The following is a 19,834-nucleotide window of genomic DNA, read 5'->3' as shown; positions in this document are numbered from 1 at the left end:
AATATATATTTGTGCATTTAAACAAAACAGATTTATTAAACAGATATAATTATTAAAATAATATTTTAGTCACAAAACATCTTTAGAATTGGTACGATAATACATTTAAATTCATGCAAAATATTGCAAAAAAAATTATAATTACAAACAACAACATTGCAACAAAATTGTATATATTTTTGTTTCTCTTGATTTTTGCTATTTTTGAAAATGTTTTTTAATATTTTTCTGCTGACAGAAAAACAAATACATTTGGGCTACTAATTTTAAACCATTATTGTAAGTTATTTTGTTAGATTAGCTCCAGATTTGGCTTCAGCACTGACTAATCTAATGTATATACACAAAATATAATATTGTAAAGCTTCCTATAGAAAAAATGTATTTAAATAAGAGATTTGTGGGGGCGGGGGTTTCCTCATGTATGCTGTGCACTGTAAGATACATCATACATAAAATTACAAAATGGGGGATAGAGGACCTTTGTCCTCTTAAAATTAGGTGCATGGTCAAAATTTTGTGTGGTCGAAAAGCATGACCGAGTCAATCAACTGGTATTCTTTAAAAAGCTAATTTCTTCATTCAATAAAGCAACAAACTTTATTTTAATCCATTTACCTGCATATAATGGGAGAAACATTTGAGGGTCTTTTAAAAGTATGTCATCTAAATCAACCGGGCCCAGTTTTAAAAAGTAATCCAGTGGGATTTCAAATCACAGATTGGATCATATCTTGGAAATGGGTTTTTCAAAAGTAACAGAGGGATTTTAAATTAAGATCAGACCATGTAATCCAAGCTAACATTTTATTTGGATCAAGCCCTTTGGGTTATTTAAAACTTTGAACTCAGATTGGGATCTATTTTATATTTATATTATATATATATATATATATATATATATATATATATATATATATATATATATATATATATATATATATATATATATATATATATATATATATATATATATATATATATATATATATATATATATATTATATTGTATTTAGAACAAACTAAAAAATGTTAAATGTTTGTTGATTACAGTGTTTCTTTTCTTACCATTAAAACAATAGCTGTTTGTGGCCACTGGTACTTTGCCTACCTATTGTTCTTTGTTAAGCCAGTAGGCTACACTGTTGTTCCATTTAAGGCTGTAGTAAACAGGATTTGGTAATCCAGAAATTTGGTATTTGAATCACAGTGATCCAACCCAATGTTTCTTTAAAAAACAGGCATGAAAGTAAGATAGATCAGTTAATCCTGGATAACAAAACATGTGATTTCCAAATCTGGACCAATTTGAATCAGATTAATTTTTTTGAAAAACTTGGCCCTGATGACCAAAATGCAAAAGTCAGATTCCAAAGTCAATTGGCGTTCTTTCATCTGCTCAGTAAAGATATTCATTTGAATCAAGCACAAATTTAATTTTATTTCACTTACTTGCTTATTTTGATTTATAGATATTCTTAATTACATTTAAGAGCTTTATTAAAAATAAGATTTAAGGGAATAACTTCTTAATGACCAACAAGTGAATTTGTATGTTATTATCATCCAAAGTCCGCAAGGGGTGCTAAACTCCATTGAAAGCATTTTATAAATTTGACTGTAGCTTATTTTCCTATCAAATATTTGGTCCCTGCCAAGCTCTTACATTTGTGTAAAAGTGAAAGGACGTTTTCAAATGCTGCTTTTATCTTTATTGTGGTTAAGGTTGAATTAAAACGAGTTATTGTAGCTATTAAAACTGAAACAAAATCCTTTACTTTGACACTAACTTAAATAACGTGTTTTAATTAATCATTTTCATTTAGTTCAACATGTACTAAAATAGGTGGATAAAACAATTTGAATATCCATAAACTTTTTATATATATATATATATATATATATATATATATATATATATATATATATATATATATATATATATATATATATATATATATATATATATATATATATATACATATATATATATATATATATATATATATATATATATATATATATATATATATATATAGGTTTCACAACAAATTCACTACACCTTTGGAACCAGAAAATGCAAAAAAATCTAAACTAAAAAAGCAATAAAACTATAATTATAGTGATAATAAAATAACATAGATTTAAGTTATATTATACAACAACCATATAGTGAGACAAAATGTGTTTAGTTTCTTTAGAGGATCCACGTGCCACTAAAACTTATTAAAACAAAAATAATTTTCAATACTTAAAATACAAATACTCCCTATGGGCACATAAAAAACAATAGATTGTGATTTATTTCTGTGCACTTTATTTCAGTATCTAAGCTTATTTCTCTCTTTAAACACTTCAATTTTAATTTTCATGGGTTCAAGGACTGTGCTTTTGTACACAAAGAAAGCTTTAAAATGACCGCAGAGAGGTTAAACCAGCCCAAGAGGACTTTAAAGACAAGTCCTAAAATGAAATCAAAGCCATTTAATCAAATACTTTTTTTACTACAAGAAAGCAAAGCCTGTTTCTGAATTGGCAGCAGTGTGACTGTCACAAATAAAGATGCTGGCCAGTTTGATTTATATTACATTTTCTTTAATGTGCACAGCATTAAGTGATTTTACAGTAAAAGCAAGGAAAGAGAATTTTCAGTTTTCATATAAAAATATGAATAAAAATATGATCTCATCTAGAGAGGCAGACTCATTCAAGCAAATGCATTGCAATAGATACTAAAGTAGCCATTCACACAGGACACATTTTCAAAGCAAAAGAGATGCAGGGTGTAAAATGGGGAAACATCACAAGAACTCAAGACAACTTTAAGCTTTTTTATTTACTCGAGTGCCTTATTTTTAGAGTTTGCTCATGTATGAGACGACGCACATGCAATAGTCTAGCTTGTGTTTACTTAGAAAAACAATGAAAAGTAGTGTAGAGAAAAGGAAAGAGGTGTTCTGTGTTAACAGCCAATAAAGCCCAAAATATACTTTGTTTTTCTGCATACATGACAGTCCATACACAGGAGTATTTTGAAATGTTTTGCACTACTCAGTTTGTCCACAGGGTGTCCATACTAAACGAACAACAAACTACCGAAGACGACATTCAAAAAAGTATTCACCAAAGCAAAGCCAAAAACGAGTGTACTTAGGCAGCAGCAATGTTATCGCTATCGGCCTGATAAAAAAAAAAAAAAACATTTATCTATTGTATCAAATCTATCATATTTGATTGTTAATGTTATTTTTGCAATCAGGCTGAGAATATTTTGGATAGAAATCTTTATTTATCGACCAATATTTCAGTTATTAGCTTAAAGCGAGTCCTACAACTCTGTTTTAAATAAATACAAAGAAAATGTTGTCTAGTATGCACAATATATCGGCTACAACTTGGCAACTGCTGATAACTACTTATTTTGCAATATTATCTGTATCGACCCGATAAGAAAAATAAATTATATATATATATAAAATAAATTTAGTAGTCCTTTTTTATTTGTTTGTTATTGTTTTTTGTTGCAATTAGGCTGAGAATATCGTTTTAAATTTTGCATTTTGATCTATATATCGGTTATCGGTTTAAAACTAGCATGTAACTATATTTTTAATAACTTTAAAGACAATGGCAGCTAGTATAACAAAATAAAATCAGTAGTCCTTTGTATTTTTTGTGTGTGTTTTTTGTTTTGTTGTTGCTATATTTGCAGTCAGATATTTGATTCGTGATTTGTATTTGTCGACCTATATATCGGTTATATATCCGTTGATACATTTCCAATTATATAGAGATATCGGTTATCGTGTTGGCCAAACTTTCCATATCATTGCATCTCTGATTTCATCAATCACAATGTTTGGACTCTTTATAGTGCGCATCTGTGTTTTCAAATGCCATCAAATGCATAATCATGCATAATCAAACTTTGAAAGGCTTTGTGTTTAACTATATGTGTATGCAAATGTACACAAAAAAATACAAAGTATATTTTGGGCTTAAGACAGCAGGTAGACGAAGAGGTGAAAGAGTCAAAGCGAGTAGACAAAAGGTGAGCTTAATGTCAGTACGAAATACTATATATATATATATATATATATATATATATATATATATATATATATATATATATATATATATACCCCACTTTAGCAGCAGCCTCTGATGCTGGAAACTTTAGTTTTATGCAGCATGTGTGTCTGACAGTGAATAAACATAGAAGCAGACAGGATTGCTTACAAAATTTCCACACCAAATGATGTCACTGTCAATAGCAGAAACAACATTTAAAACAAGTTCTTCATCTTCAAAGACTGCAAATAAAGTTTAAGTGTAAGTTAAGGCTGTGGTGATGTGCTTTCGTGTTAGAAAAGCTCAATCTTCACGACCTGCTGGAAGACTTTGCTAATCGTTAGCTTCATGTGATGTCTCTCTGGAAGTTGTAAAGATATTCTCCGCCACTCATAAAGCTGTTGCCATGAGCACCGGGTTGAAGCATTATATATATGTCAGGGCCAGGAACAGTCTCTTTGTTAGTATATGCTGAGTTGGCAAAGGGTTCAGTGAGGGCACCTCTTTGGCCCCATGTTTAGGCCGTCCACCATATTTAGTGGCAACATGCAGTGTGATGGGCAGTCTTGACATCAGCAGGGCCACGCATACTTTTTTTTCCTTTAAAATTTGTTCAGATTCCCTGAACCCTCTCCCAAAAACACACACAAAAAATATCTGGATTACATAAACCCCATTCATGACCAAAAAAGGGCGATAGTACCCAAATTGAAGGATAAACATAGCAAAACTACTGGAATCTACTATGTAATGTTTACACACTACAAGTATTTTTGGACCGAATAAATGGACGTGTCAGTGATAGAAATGGGATAAAACAAACAAAACCAGAAAATAAAAACACAAATTCACAGCCTTGTCCCAGCAGGCAAATCTTAAAGGTATAGTTCACCCTAAAAATCTAAATTCTGTCATTATTTAGTGAATCTAATATCATTCCAAACTCCTATACCTATTTGATTAGAAGTAGCCTATTGTGTCCAAAATCCAGTTATTTCAATACGTTTTTATGCAATCTGGAATTTCATGAAAGATATTCCAGTTGATCAAGCATTGGCTTTTCTAAAAATTCCATTACAAATAATAATAGTCAGGCTCCATGCCTTAAAATAAAAAAAAAATAAAAAAACAGGACCTTCAAAAGCACCATAAAAGTGGTCAACGTGCATTTCTCTGTTTTTGACAGACTTGGAATTATCACACTAGTCATACAAACCACTATTATTGCACTTTAGGAGCTTGGAAAATTTGGAATGACATTAGTGTCAGTAAACACTTAACAGAATTAGCATTTTTCCATGAACTGTCACAATAAAAGTAAGGCTGAAACAGTATTCCTACAATGATAAATGCTAACAAATGACAAAGAAAATTAGAGATTTTCAACACACGTCCCCTAAATCCAAAGCTGAGTAGACAAATCTCACAGATGCATTTGAACAGGAATGGAGAGTCAACCCTTCACTTCTGCTCACATATTTTGTTTCCTCTTTATTACAGAGGCTACGTTTGATTTACCTCCCAACATTGGACATTGGTTTCCATTCCCCCATCCCACCCGATCCCTCTGGCTCTTCTCTTTCACTCTGTCCTTACACCACCTTAGTAGCAGTGACCCGGACGTTGCTAAAGCATTTCCCCATGGCCTCAAAGAGTGGGTCGCAGAAGGTGTGCACGCAGATGGAGTAAACTCGACTGATGCAGTGGATCTCGATTAGGTAGCTCTTCACGCAAGGCACCACGGCCCAGATGTGGATGAAGGAGAGGATGGCGAAGAAGATGCCCCATACCAGGGCGAGTGGGATGCCCACCAGCGCTGTCAGCAGCCTGTAGCACCAATATTTGGTTACTGTGAAGGTGGTGAAGCTCGCCTTCCACACGCCGTCGAAGCTGTAGGTGCCGGCAGGCTCGGCGATCACGTCCTCAAAGTCCACCTGGAGGTATAAAAAGATTTTTCGGAATTAGATCGTTTTAGATTGTATGATGGAAATCAGACATGTTTTCATTTTGCAGAACTGTTTTCCAATTAACCCACTTACTGCATTCTAAGACCTTTGAATCAATCATATGGTCAAAACCGTTACCGAAAAACCAGCCTGATCTCACAAGGAAACGTAACTATTTTGCGTTTTGTCAGTTTAGTGGCTAATTTAGAGGAGTTCAGCCAAAAATATAAGATTTAAGATATGAGTACCAAACCCCACCCCTAAACCCAACCAACCATGATGGATGGGCAAATCATAGTAAAGTGTACAGTACGTGTAACCCAGGGATGTGACACTGACAACAGAGGTGCGGATCCACATGCAGGTTTATTAGAATTGTCAGGCAAGCAGTGGTCAACACAGGAGCAAACAGATGTATAGGGGCAATCCAGAGTCGTAGTCAAAAGGCAGGCAGATGGTCAGAAGGCAGACAGCAAAGAGTATTAAATAAATAAACGAGGCAAGGATCAAAAACACAGCAAAGGCAGACAAAGGAAACCGCATTGTAGTGTCACTAAAACAGATAACAAGACTCAGCAACAGTGAGTGTTTCTGTGCTGTTTATGTAGTGCAGTAATCAGTCCAGAAGCAGCATGAGCTGTGGGAGTCTAATCAGTGGAGCCTTGGAGCAGGTGTGTGTGTGTGAGTGAGTGTGTGTCTGGCATGACTGAATATGTAGTCCATTTACAAGCAGATTTGTAGTCCTATGTGTGTGTGAATTCTTTCCAGCGATCTCTGGTGGTTAGATGGCTGGTGATCATGACAGTAATAATGCGATCATGCATATTTACATGAAATAATCCAAAAGACTAAACTAAAAGGTCCACAAGTTACATATTGGCGTTAGCATTGTAAATACCTTTAATATTTAATTAAATCCTGGTGGATTTTTCAGGATGTCATTTTTTTAATAATATATTTTCAATACAATATATGTATATGAATAAATATTTTTGCTCTCCCTGCAATTCGTAACTTTAAAAAAACCTAATTTAGAGGTTTATTCATATATATATTTGTACAATCTCATTTGTACAGTTTAGTACGATTTGCTTATCCAATGTGACGGTTGGGTTTAGGTGTGGGTGTGGTGCCACACCTCTTTTTCAAAATTGACTGATCAGGCTAATAGTAACTTGCAGGTTGGATATACATATACTGCATATATAAAGTGAGCAATATTTTATTTTTGTATGTGCATTTCCGCTTTAAAATTTATGCATAAATCTGGCAGCCATAACTTATAAAAATAAATCTGTAGTTAATTTATAAATTTATAAAATATAAAAAAAAAATTAAAATAGAAATAATATACTCCACTACTCTACTATTGGAGACAAATAAAGATTGTAGAAAAATAAACTATGCTGTTTTTTATTACATTGTTTTGCATTATATGCCTGTTATGTATTATAATTGATACATCAAGCTCGTATAATAAAATACATATATAATTCATGGAAACATAAAATATAATTCATGGAAACATAATAATATAATATATTATGATTCATGGAAACATATTGCGTGTCTTATATTATATTATATTATATTATATTATATTATATTATATTATATTATATTATATTATATTATATTATATTATATTATATTATATTATATTATATTATATTAATTTTGTGATCACATAATTACCATAAAATAGCTTAGTAGTATGAAACACGATATACAAAATAATACACACACACACACACACACGAATGAATGAATGAAAATAAGGGGAAAATATATATTTTTTTATTCATTCATTCATTCATTCATTCATTCATATCAAGCTGACAATGACAACTACCTCCTCCTCCTCCTATTCCCCATCTCCACATTCCTCACAGACAGCATCTTTACATTGTACAGCAGCCGGCTGGGATTCTCTCAGACTGGTACGGGCTGCTTCATGCCCAAACCACCTAACTCTAAACCTCCTGCATCCACAGCAGATCAGAGCAGATAGTGCCTGACACCAAACGCTAACATTTACAGAAGACGTGTATATATAAAAGCCATTTAATAAGGCCAGGAAAGGTCTTGGTTTAGATCCTTGCAGAGCTGGCAAACCTCATGCCATTAAAACATAGCAGCACACTTGCTTTTAAAGACAGATGTGTTTATTTCAGTTTCGACGCAGATTATGCAAAGAAAGCGCACACACAAACACACCCCGTCCTTCACAGTAACACGTGGAAGTCAAGATAAAGCTAATATTTATTTAACAACTCCTGCTTGAGTCACAGTAATGTGGAAGGCTGTTTCTGACACTGGATTTTAAAAATCCTGCATTTTGTCCTGTTTTCAGCCCATAACTCTGAGGCTATACTTTTTAATTATTAGGTTACATTTTCCCAGCAGGCACACAATGTCATAAGACATTAATATCAGGTTAGGTTTAGGTCATGACTTCAGGTCAGGTGATTAAAATTCAATGACTAGCCAGCGTCTAAGGAAAACATTTTTTTGACATCCAATAATTAAATGACATTGATATTTGGTTGATTTTAGGTTGGAAAGTGACCAACATCTAACATCGAGTCAACATCTTAAACCAGGGATCACCAAACTTGTTCCTGGAGGGCCGGTGTCCTGCAGATTTTAGCTCCAACCCTAATCAAACACACCTGAACAAGCTAATCAAGGTCTTACTAGGTATACTTGAAACACCCAGGCAGGTGTGTTGATGCAAGTTGGAGCTAAACCCTGCAGGGCACCAGACCTCCAGAAACGAGATTGGTGACCCCTGTCTTAAACCAACGTCAAGTACTGAAATTTTTTCATCAGCTATGGCAACCAAAATCCAACATCTGATACATGTCTTACTGGGAGCGTCCACACAATGTCAAGCTGTAACATCATCAGACGTTGATATTTGGTTGGTTTTAGATTAAACATTGGATGTTGACATCGGCCTGAGTTCTGACGTCAACCCAATTTTCATTTCCAAGTAAAATGCAACACCCCCACAACATTGGGGTACAACGTCAATCTGATGTCAAGGTGACGTCTTGTGCCTGCTGGGTTGTATGTCAGATTTTTTGTTTTTGTCAGACTTTATTTCTCACAATTCTGAGTTTACATAACAATTCTTTATTTGCATCTTGTAATTTTTTTTATTTTACACAATTTTCAGTTTTCATCTCACAATTCTGAATTTACATCTCAGTGCTAAAACTACAAAATTCTTATTGTTTCCATCTGGCGGTTCTCAGTTTACATCTAGCCATTCTTATTTTATATCTCAATTGTTTAAATCTAGAATTTCTTAGTTTACAGTTGTTAATTATTTAAGTATTATTTAAGTAGATCACCAAACACTTTATTGTGTATACTGCGATTTTAAGTAAAATCACGCAATTCTGAGTTTACATCTTGCAAATTGTGTGTTTGTATGTCAAAATACTTTGTTTATTTCCCACAATTCTAAATTTACATCTAGCAATTGGGAAATAACATCTCGGTTCAGAATTTACATCTTAAACTTCTTAGTTTACACATTGCAACATATTTTACTATTCTTTACTAGTTTACGTAACAATCTTCATTTTACAAGTGTTTACATCTTATTAGGTCATATTTCACAGTTGTTTACATCTCACAATTTATAATTTTCTATAGATCTCAACGTACTACAGTTTGTCTCGGAATTAATTCTAAGTTTACATATCTTGCAATTTTAGAGTTTACACTTCAAATTACTTTGTTTACATCAAACAAACATTTTGTGTTTACATAACAATTAACAATTACTAACAATTCTGAATAGAGTTTACATTTCACGATTGTGTTTGAATTTCGCAATTTGTTGTAATCATTCACACTTCTGATTTTACATTTGAATATAGTTCAAATTTCGTAAACAAATTTCTAGTTTACATTTTGTCAAAAAAAAATATTAGTTTACTTCCTGCAAAATGAGTTTACATCTCAAAATACTTCGTTCACATCTCAAAACTGAGTTAAAATTTCTAAATTCTTGTTTTACACCTCACAATTCTGAGTTTACATTTTTAAAAATTGTGTTCACATATCAAAATGTTCAGTTTACATTTCAAAATTCTTAGTTTACATCTAGAATTTGTTGATTTGGATATCCCCAAGGAGATAATAAATTATTATCTCATTGGAATAAAGGCCAGTTAGGTTAGTTTAGTTTATAAGTCTGATATGTATACAACAGGCTTAGACAATCTGAAAGAGTATTTCAGAGAGTTTTAGTAAAAGGAAAATGATAAATGACTTCTTGTCCAAGGATTTCAGACCATCATAGATAAAGCTGGCAAAGAAACCCCCTAATTATACATGACTTATATAATCCTGTCCTCCCAGTTCATTTATCTACAGTATACCCCAACTGGCTGGACACATAGTTTCCATTACTTGAATGTTACAACTATGACTTTCAACACTGTTCAAATAAACAGTTCCTGAGCCGTTCCCTGATAACACCCTCGCTGCACTGACAGAAGGATCAAGCTGCATTCTTCAATCCTGGGGGCTTGTGATTATATTTGACCCCTCCACACAGATAATTAATCATCAGTATGAAGAAGAAGTTTAGGGAGGAGTGAGGAGTTTGATGAAAAGACCAATTTAATAATCTAAAAGCCACAATGTAAATAAATAAATCACTACTCAAACTGAAGTAAAACAGATTAAGTAAAACTAGATAATGAATCACTTTTAAACTGACAAAACAAAACATATATCTATAGTAGTTACATAGATGTAAATCTATTTATTTAATGTTTAATTTATTTAATGCCAGTATTAGGGATGCGTCGATCAGGATTTTTGCAGCCAATACAGAGTATCAATTCCTTGTCACGGGGGTCGGCCAATATCGATTCTAATGCTTTAAGCTTTATAATGCATAAAGCACATTTTCACTCTACGTATGAGACTTAAGTGCCTTACCTAATAGAATAAATGAAAGACGTTGCATATAATCGCTTAAACATGGCTCTTCTAACCATTTTGTGTGGACATGTAATGATCAGAAACAGCTTTATAGAAAATAAAAAAAAGAAAAATCACTAAAAATGCAATTTGAAAACACTGCAAATGATGAACAAATAATTTATCATGTCTCAATGAAGTTTAAAACACATATTTAATGCATAAAAAGTTAAAATGCACCTAGAAATCCATTACTTCTTACTAAAAGAAAATAGGCCTATAAACCACTTTTATTTAAACGTTTATTACACTTAGTTGTATTATAAACTTTTCGATTTAAAAATTATTTATGATATTTTTAATTTCTCTAATATTTCCAGCCAGGTTTTAATGAACTTGCATTATTGTAACTTGCAATAAATACTGCTTGTAAACTCGTAAAAAAAAACACTTTTGATCTGTTCATGACATCTGCCAGATTAGCAAGTACCGATCAAGGCATAAAGTGTGATTATCATCCAAAACCAATCTCTGACCAATCCATCGGAGCATCCCTAGCCAGTATGCCTCTATGTTTATTTAATGAATTTTTTAAAACAGCATTTGCCACAGAAGAATGAATCGCCAACTATTTCAGCATATGTTTTAAGGCAGCGGATGCCCTTCCAGCTGCAACCCAGTACTGGAAAACACCCATACACTTATTCGCACACACTCATACAGTGCTAACCACTGAATCGTTGTGTTGCCCAACTAAAATTATTTTCAAGTTAAATTTAAAAACAAACATAAAATAAAATTACTATAAAAATAAATAAATCTTTTTTTATATACATACAAGCACACAAATATTATATGATAAATTACTCCTGACAGTATATGTTTTTAGGTCATTGTAACTTATTAAACAAAGTTAATCGTGTTCTAACTTTATTTTATAAGTTGCTCAAGCAGTTTTAAGTCAGTTTAGCTAATAGGTTCAATAAACAAATAAGGTCAATTTGATTCAGCTTAAAATTTTAAGGCAACCAGGATTTTTTACATTGTAGACATATTTAAAATAACTTATTTGACGTTTAATAATGCAGATAAATTGAAATTAAATGTGTAAATAATGATATATATATATATATATATATATATATATATATATATATATATATATATATTAGGGGTGTAACGATACACTCAGCTCACGATACGATGTGTATCACGATATAATGTTCACGATTCGATATGTATCACGATATTTGGAATAAAAATTGAAAATTTAACTTAAATGCAAATTTTACCAAGTAAACTATTTTTTATGTATTTCTTTTGTTTCAACTTGTTAAACTGAACCTTCTTTTAGAAAATATATTAAACAGGCCTGTCTCTGGAAAATAAAACTATTTAAAAACTTCTTAAAAAATATTATTGAAATGACAAAGACAAAATTAAGGAACAATTTAAGTAAAGGTGCAAAAAAATAAGCTTTCTATTCAATTGAATTTAACAGTAAGAGCTTAAGGCTTTGCTTGGTCACTTGCGTTTTTTGTGTGTGCAAAAAAAAAATCCACATTTCCAGGTAATCAGCAGTTCTATAAGATAATCCTGAACTGATGTGTATCTGTCTGAGAGATTTTTATGGATGGCTGTCTTCATGTTGGGCATGATGAGTGACAGGGTGGTCGTCTTTTACACAGGACAGTCGTGACTCTTTTCAGCAGTTTAGGCAGGTTTACTATTTCTTCGGCGTCGCTGATGTCGACGCTATCAAGTGTATCATGTTGCATTTTTGTGTACCTCTGTACTCAAAAGGGTTAATGCTCGTCGTAATCATAACTCTAAAATGCGATATGATTGTTTAAATAATGTGTACGTTTTCGGTTTCATTTCCACTGCTAAGTGCTGTTCATACTTCCCACGCGGCTCCTGAAAGATCACTCTGTTCCACAAACTGAATGTTGTTTACTACTTTATTAGTCACAACCTGCAGGTTCTGTTCACTGAAGCAGACGCACGCGTATGGCAAGCCGTTTTAGCATTTAAACCTTTGTTCTTACTATCCATAAATATATTTAATTCATATTTAATTAAATTCATTTAGAGATATCTCTAATTATATTTTGACTAGTCGAATTATAATTATGACTAGTCAAAATATAATTAGAGATATCTCTAAATATATTTATGGATAGTCAGATCAAAGGTTTAAATGCTATAACGGCTTGCCATACGCACGCGTCTATCATAGTCCGCCCTCTGTAGTAACAGCTCACGGCATGTGTGATTTTGCGGCCGCCAATGCATCATTATATGAAGACAGAATGATATTTTAGGGTGAATTGTACCTTTAAATACAGTATGTGACTCTTTCAACACCATTAGGAGGTATCCATGTCGCTGTGCAAAGTATGTAAATAACTGTGAAGACTTTAAAACTTAGGATGTTTGACCCAGGATGCGTGTCAAAAAGCGGACGAGTCTAAAGCAATGACTGTACAACCGAAATGTTGCCAGATGTCTGATTTTGAGAGGATGGGCCATCCTCTATTTCAACTCCACTCATCTTGGTCTGCTAACATTACTGCTGCTGCAATCTGAACTCACGTGCGACAGCAGGTGGAACGTAGCTCACGTGCAAACAGCTCAACTAATAAGAGAAAACGGACGTCATATCGTAATCAAAGCGTCATAACGCCACGATGCATATCGAGACATTTTTGCATCGCAATAAATTGTACAACGATAAATCGTTACACCCCTAATATATATATATAAATATATATATATATATATATATATATATATATATATATATATATATATATATATATATATATATATATATTACTTTTCAAATTGAATCTAAATACTCCAAGTCACCCTCCTAAAAACACAATATGCATCAAATGTTTTCTTGGATGAACAAAAGCTGCACAAAAACAATGGAACTCTTAAACACTAACAACAGTTTTATATTAAAAACAATCATATCCGCCATGTTTATTTTGTTAAAAATATTCAATCGCCATGGCAACAGCCTGTGACTCATTCGGAATTGTAATTCATATGCGGTGACTAAAAAACCCACCAAGTAACTACAACTCTATGAGTTTTAGAAGTTTTCTCCTTTCAGCCAGGAGTTATAGTACATCAGCAAAAAACAACTGTACATACTCTATTATTACAAGTCCAACAGTGATGATGACCATCTTTAAGTGGCCCGGCCTAAGACTGCTCTCTGGCCAAAAATCCCACGTGGATGAGCTATTAAAAGAATGCAGTTTTATGAGAGGAAAATATTCCGTTCCAAGGGAAAGCTACGCATGTGTTTGTGCACACAAGAATCTTTGATGTGGATGTCAGTGGGAGTGAACTTGGACCGCGAGTGCATCACGGACCAGAGAAACGCCCCATCTGCACGTATGTATGGAGAATTTGTGAAAAACGGAGATGGGAATTCCCTCTCCTACGCAAGACCACTGCGAGCACTCAACCCCTTTTAAGGACAAAATCAAAGGACTGCGTGCACAAAATGAGTTCGACTTGTGACACCAATCCCATAATTCTAAGCATGAACAGAACAATTGCTTTTAGCGTTCTCTGGATTCAATTTTCAGTCAAATCATAAGAAGCATTCAAATGCATGTGTCCTCGGGGATGTGACTCAGTGTCATGTTGTGGTGGGAGGGGAAAAGACGATGAATAAGTGAAAACAAATAAGGGTTGAGATGAATGAAGAGGATCGTTTTAAAAAGCTATAGAGCATATCATCAAGTGACCTTTTTTTTGTTATGAAAGGAATCGCCCCACGCCCAGAATGTTAGGTGCTCAAAAACAGGAAACTGTTAATATTTCCTTTTTAAAGAAGGTTTTGACAGCTTATTGCTGCATGGGAGTTCCTACAGCAACAAGCCTGTTAAAATGAGAGCACTGTGCTATTATTGTATGCACAATTTTCACAAACACATGCCACAAGCCCAGAATTTCACTTTGGTACCCTGTTGATAATTGTTTCCATCCTGTTGGAAGATACAACTTAAAGGGAGAGTTCACTCAAAGTGGAAATTCTATCATTTGCTCTGCCTTCTGTTCCAAACCTCTTTGAGTTTCATTTTTCTGTTGAACACAAAAGAAGTTATTTTGAAGAATGTCAGGGCTGGTGGTCAGTGACTTCCATAATGTTTTTTTTTTCTATGGGTGTCACCAGTTTCCAGCATTCTACAAAATACACTGTATAATAATGCTAGGTACCACACAATAGATTTGTATTGGAACAACATAAAGGGATTAACCTAAAGAGTTAACATATTACTTTTTACAAATATAAGTGGATGGAACATAAAAGAATTAAGTTGTCCCAATAAAAACTTAAGCTCAGCTCATTTTAAATAAGCGTTTGTACCAACAACAAACATTATTTTCGAGTGTATCTTATTTTGTGTTCAACTAAAAAGTCAACTAATAATGTGGAAACACTTGAGGGTGAGTAAATGGTGAGCGAATTGTCATTTTTGTGTGAATCTGTTCAGGTTAGGAACTGGTTGGTCAAGTAATGTGGTCTACAAACCAAAACACCTAAGGGGCCATTCACACAGAATGTGCTTTTCCATCTCAGTGCATTACTTTTACATTGTTTTTTTTATGTTAAAGGACTTTACAGACTTGCATGACCATTATGTTTCTGTAATGCAATTTTTACAAGTTGCACCACTCTTTAATGTCAGTTCCAAAGCAGCGGACCAATCAGAATAACGGAAAGGCGTGGCAAGCATCTTTGGATGCAACGATGTGTTCTGTATGAATCACCCCTAAGGAAGCTTGGAAGTGTGTTTTACTGTAAGGCCATGTTTACACTTGGTAATACTATGTTTTGCTTGATTGAAGTAAATAAAGTTATGTTTAATAATGTTTTGCTTGATTGAAGCAGACCTCATCACATATATACCAGCCATTCTAATCTGTCTCTTTTGGCCACATTTCTTTGAGAGGTTTGTGTATTTATGCACTTCAGAACTTTCAAACCAATATTGTAAAATACACTTGCACAATTGATATACAGTATGAGGAAGACACATACAAGACGTTCGCTTCTGCTCCACAAAACTATGCCAAGCTCAGTGGATTTGCAAGCCAGGCTCAATGGAAATATGTGATTCTGGCTACGTAAAAACTACAAATCGTACCTTCCGGTATAAACCCATTTTGCTGCACTGAACCTAAATGAACACCTTTTTCTAACATTTAATAAAGAGTTAATTATCTTGTCATGTTTTTTGTAGATCTTTGCATAATTTTATGTAAAGACCTCCAAACAGAGTGTTGTCCATTAAAGTTTTTTGGTGCATCTGAAAATTCCAGTGCTCTTCTACCAGCACTCAGCTGTGAGCACTTCTCTAAAAACACTCAGAGATTTTATTTCCAATGAACCTGTAAATTGTGCTCACAGTTCAGTACATTGTGCTTTTTTATTTACATTTCAAACCAAACTTACTATTTTGGGTGGCAAAGTTTAAATTGCATTTCCACTACAAAGAACATTGATCACTTGTTTGATTAGTGAAAAGAGAGGAATAATCTACTTAAATGAAAAATATATTTTAATGCAATCCCATTTTAATGGCTTAAAGTGCATAAGCTCAAATAGTTTTGAACATCATTGAATAGTTTATAATAGTAACAAAAATGCATTTTAATACCAGCTGTAAAGCAATTTTGCAAGTAAAATTGTACATTATAATTCCCAAGTACTTGAAGCCATCATTGTTTCTACATTCAAAATTAATCGTTTCCAGTGCCACCTTGACAAACTGACCACTGACTCACCACTTTTGTTATGAAGCCAACTTTCTATTGTGTTATAATGGGAAACTATTGGGATAAAATGGTCTTACTTAGCAGTGTGTATAAATTGCAATGCACTTTAAAGACTTTTCTGAATTATAAATTAAATATAACAATGAAGGATTTGCTTTTATCTGTCCATACAAATTATATTTGCTAATATCAAGTATGCAGTTATGAATATCACATATACTAAACAATAACCTGTGAGATTATTATTAACGTTTCCATGCAGTTAAACAAATGTCCTCATTATTTATATTTTAAATTTAAATTGAATACCCAACAATTAAAAAAGTTGCATGAACCAGACAAAGTTTGTCCTACCTTCACCACATCGTCATTTAAATGCTTTGGGTCTCGGTTGACCAGGTCAATCTCCTTGGTGTGGACATCCTGAAGTGTCTTTTCGTTGATGCTGTCGTTATCCATTTCTTTATTGTTTGGTTTGTAAATGTTCCCCTGTTTCCTGATAAACGGCGAGTGAGCGTATTCCTGCGGTTCCAAAGAAAACAGAAAATGAAGTTCATGAGCGTGGAGTGGGAGACTCGGGCGCAACTCAGCACAGCCCTGGCATGGGATGGTTTTAAGCGGATAGAAATGAAGCACCACACCCCTCTGGAACACAGTGGCGCATCCCGCCACACGGAGGCGCCATTTTACATTATGCGCCTGTTGTGCTCCCTTTTTATTCCGCAGCAGAAAATATGAAAATGCGCTTACTGCTGAAAAATCTTGTTTTTAGTTCGTGCTTAAATTATATTACTGTAACAAAATTGTTTAGACGCAGTTTCCCTTTATAAATATGTGTATTGATAAAGTACTTCTATTTCACCTGGATTAGTGAGCAGTTCATATGTTACATAGCCTAGTATTATTTTATTCAGCTGTGTTTGTGAAAGTGTTGCGAAAGGGAGGCTTGCAGTACAAATACGTGCCAGGAAAAGATAAGACTTCAAATCTGCCAATAATGTAGCAAGTGTCAACACTGCCTCCGTTTGTAGATAAACCACACAAAAGGTTTGCAAATAAGTAACTAAATTAAATTTTGCTCTGTATAAAATGAATTGTCATCAAAAGTAAAAGATTTCTGAGGTAAAATAGGGGTGTTCTTCTTACCTCTTCAGGTGTCCCGTCCTTGTATCCGCTAGTCATGCTGTCCCGTGCCTGAAGTGCGATCAGATGAGTGTGAGGAAACAAGACAATCAGTACAGAGGAAGCAGTGTGGGAGGCGTGGGGATATTGCTTTCTGTGGGGAGTTTTTTTTCCTTAAAACAGCCCTCTCTTCTGCATGCTAAAGTCCCATCAAGCTTTTATCTGAAAGCTAGTTTATCTCTCTTGAAGACTCTCACGGCACAGAGTGGGAGTTTCTCCCAGTCACTGAGTTTGTGTGTTGAATGAATGAGGAACCCTCCATTAGCCTGCCAATCACACAGCTACGCAGCATTAGTGGTTGGGGATTTTGACGTGATTTTTTCCCAAATGGGAGGCACATCTGGGCATTAGACCAACTTTTCCTGCACGATTGCCATGTATGCTAACAGGAACATGCACTCTTTTTTCATTAACAGTTTTAAAATTGTGTTACAGTAATGCTAATCAAAATAAAGCAACCCTAAGCATTACACTTCATTTTTTTTTGCTCGTTTAAACTACTTATTTAAAATGAGTGGAAACAACACAATTCTTGAGATTTCATTGGGACAACGTTTTTTTTTTTTTGTTCAATCCACATAAATCTGTTAAAAGTGTTAAGTTAACTTAATCAATTTGTGTTGGGACAACATGAACGAATTGTGTGGAACCCTGCATTTTTACAATGTTTGAAGGTTGTTTAGAGACAATATATATATATATATATATATATATATATATATATATATATATATATATATATATATATATATATATATATATATATATATATATATATAAAGCAAATCAAACTATTTTTAACCAAAGTAACCTAGTCAGACATAGTCACCCTACTATTGAAGTTTGATCTGTGCCAAAAGTCGACTGATGGTAGCTTCATTTGCCCTTATTGACTGTCATATTCACATAACATAGGTATAGGTTGATTGTGTTTTCTATGTTGTATTGTTCCTACAGAACAAGAAAAAGTTCAACAGAACATGACAATGTAACACAAAAATTGAAATAATAACTGAAAAACTAAAAACAAAAGGAAATACAAACATTAACATATAGTTATTTACCTCAAAAGTGGGCAGTTACTGTACATAAGGACAGATGTAGTTTACAAAGCAGTCTATTTAATTTTGTTACAAAAAATTGTGGTGCATATTAAAATTAAACCTTTAAATGTATGAAGCACTACTGACACTCAATGTCAGATTTTCCAATTCAGAATATCCATTAAAATATGTTTTACTATTAAACTTTTTGCACTTCGGATGTATAAACCTAAAAGGTAACTACACTGAGGTCTGTTTGCATATTAAAAGGTTCCTCGAGGCAAGACTTGCACTTCAGTTTGGAATGTTTTGAACAACACTGAAGCTGCAGGTTCTTGTTTTTCTCATATTTGCCTTACTTACGTATCATTTGCTTGACTTACCTATACATCTTTTTAGGAGGCATTTATTACACCTAACAAATGTTTGTATTTCTAGGTCAGATGCTGGCAAAGCGAGGGTTGTGACAGGCAATGCAAAATATGCAAACAACGTCGCCAGTGATAGTGGCCAAAGGTTGCTGTAGGTAAAAACTCCAGCAGCACTCTTATTATATGATAGATTTGATTCTATATTATATAACTTTACATTAATTGCAAGGTTCATCTATTTGTAGCTCATAGTAAACATTTTATTATACAAAATCAGAATGCAGAATGATTTCTTAAAAACCCAGCTGTTAAGCACTCAAAAGAACACTCAAATAGACTAAATACATACAGTTTGTTACGCTGTTTTCCTCAGGCATATTTTACGTGTTCAGCGAGTCACCTGAAGGGTTTATCTTATTGCACAATATGTTAAACCTTGTCAGGTTAACATTCCATATGCCAAGCATTG

General features: G+C 33.5%; 1 protein-coding gene across 3 annotated transcripts; it reads right to left on the bottom strand.

Annotated features, from left to right (window-relative positions):
- Window positions 1-4,162: 4,162 nt before the first annotated feature.
- cav1 (caveolin 1) lies at window positions 4,163-18,158 on the bottom strand. Of its 3 annotated transcripts, XR_015525553.1 has the most exons (4): window positions 17,916-17,986; window positions 17,124-17,291; window positions 5,219-6,005; window positions 4,163-5,174 (listed from the first exon to the last, which is right to left on the bottom strand). XR_015525553.1 is itself a non-coding variant. In NM_212651.1 (3 exon segments), coding segments are annotated over 3 exon segments (546 nt in total). In that variant the 5' UTR covers window positions 17,952-18,158; the 3' UTR covers window positions 4,671-5,663.
- Between the last annotated feature and the right edge of the window lie 1,676 nt (window positions 18,159-19,834).

The sequence above is a fragment of the Danio rerio genome, chromosome 25, assembly GCF_052040795.2.
Source record: "Danio rerio strain M-AB ecotype USA chromosome 25, GRCz13ab, whole genome shotgun sequence".
Taxonomy (NCBI): Eukaryota; Metazoa; Chordata; class Actinopteri; order Cypriniformes; family Danionidae; genus Danio; species Danio rerio.
Note: the sequence above shows the minus strand (reverse complement) of the source record. Positions and strands in the feature narration are given on the sequence as shown.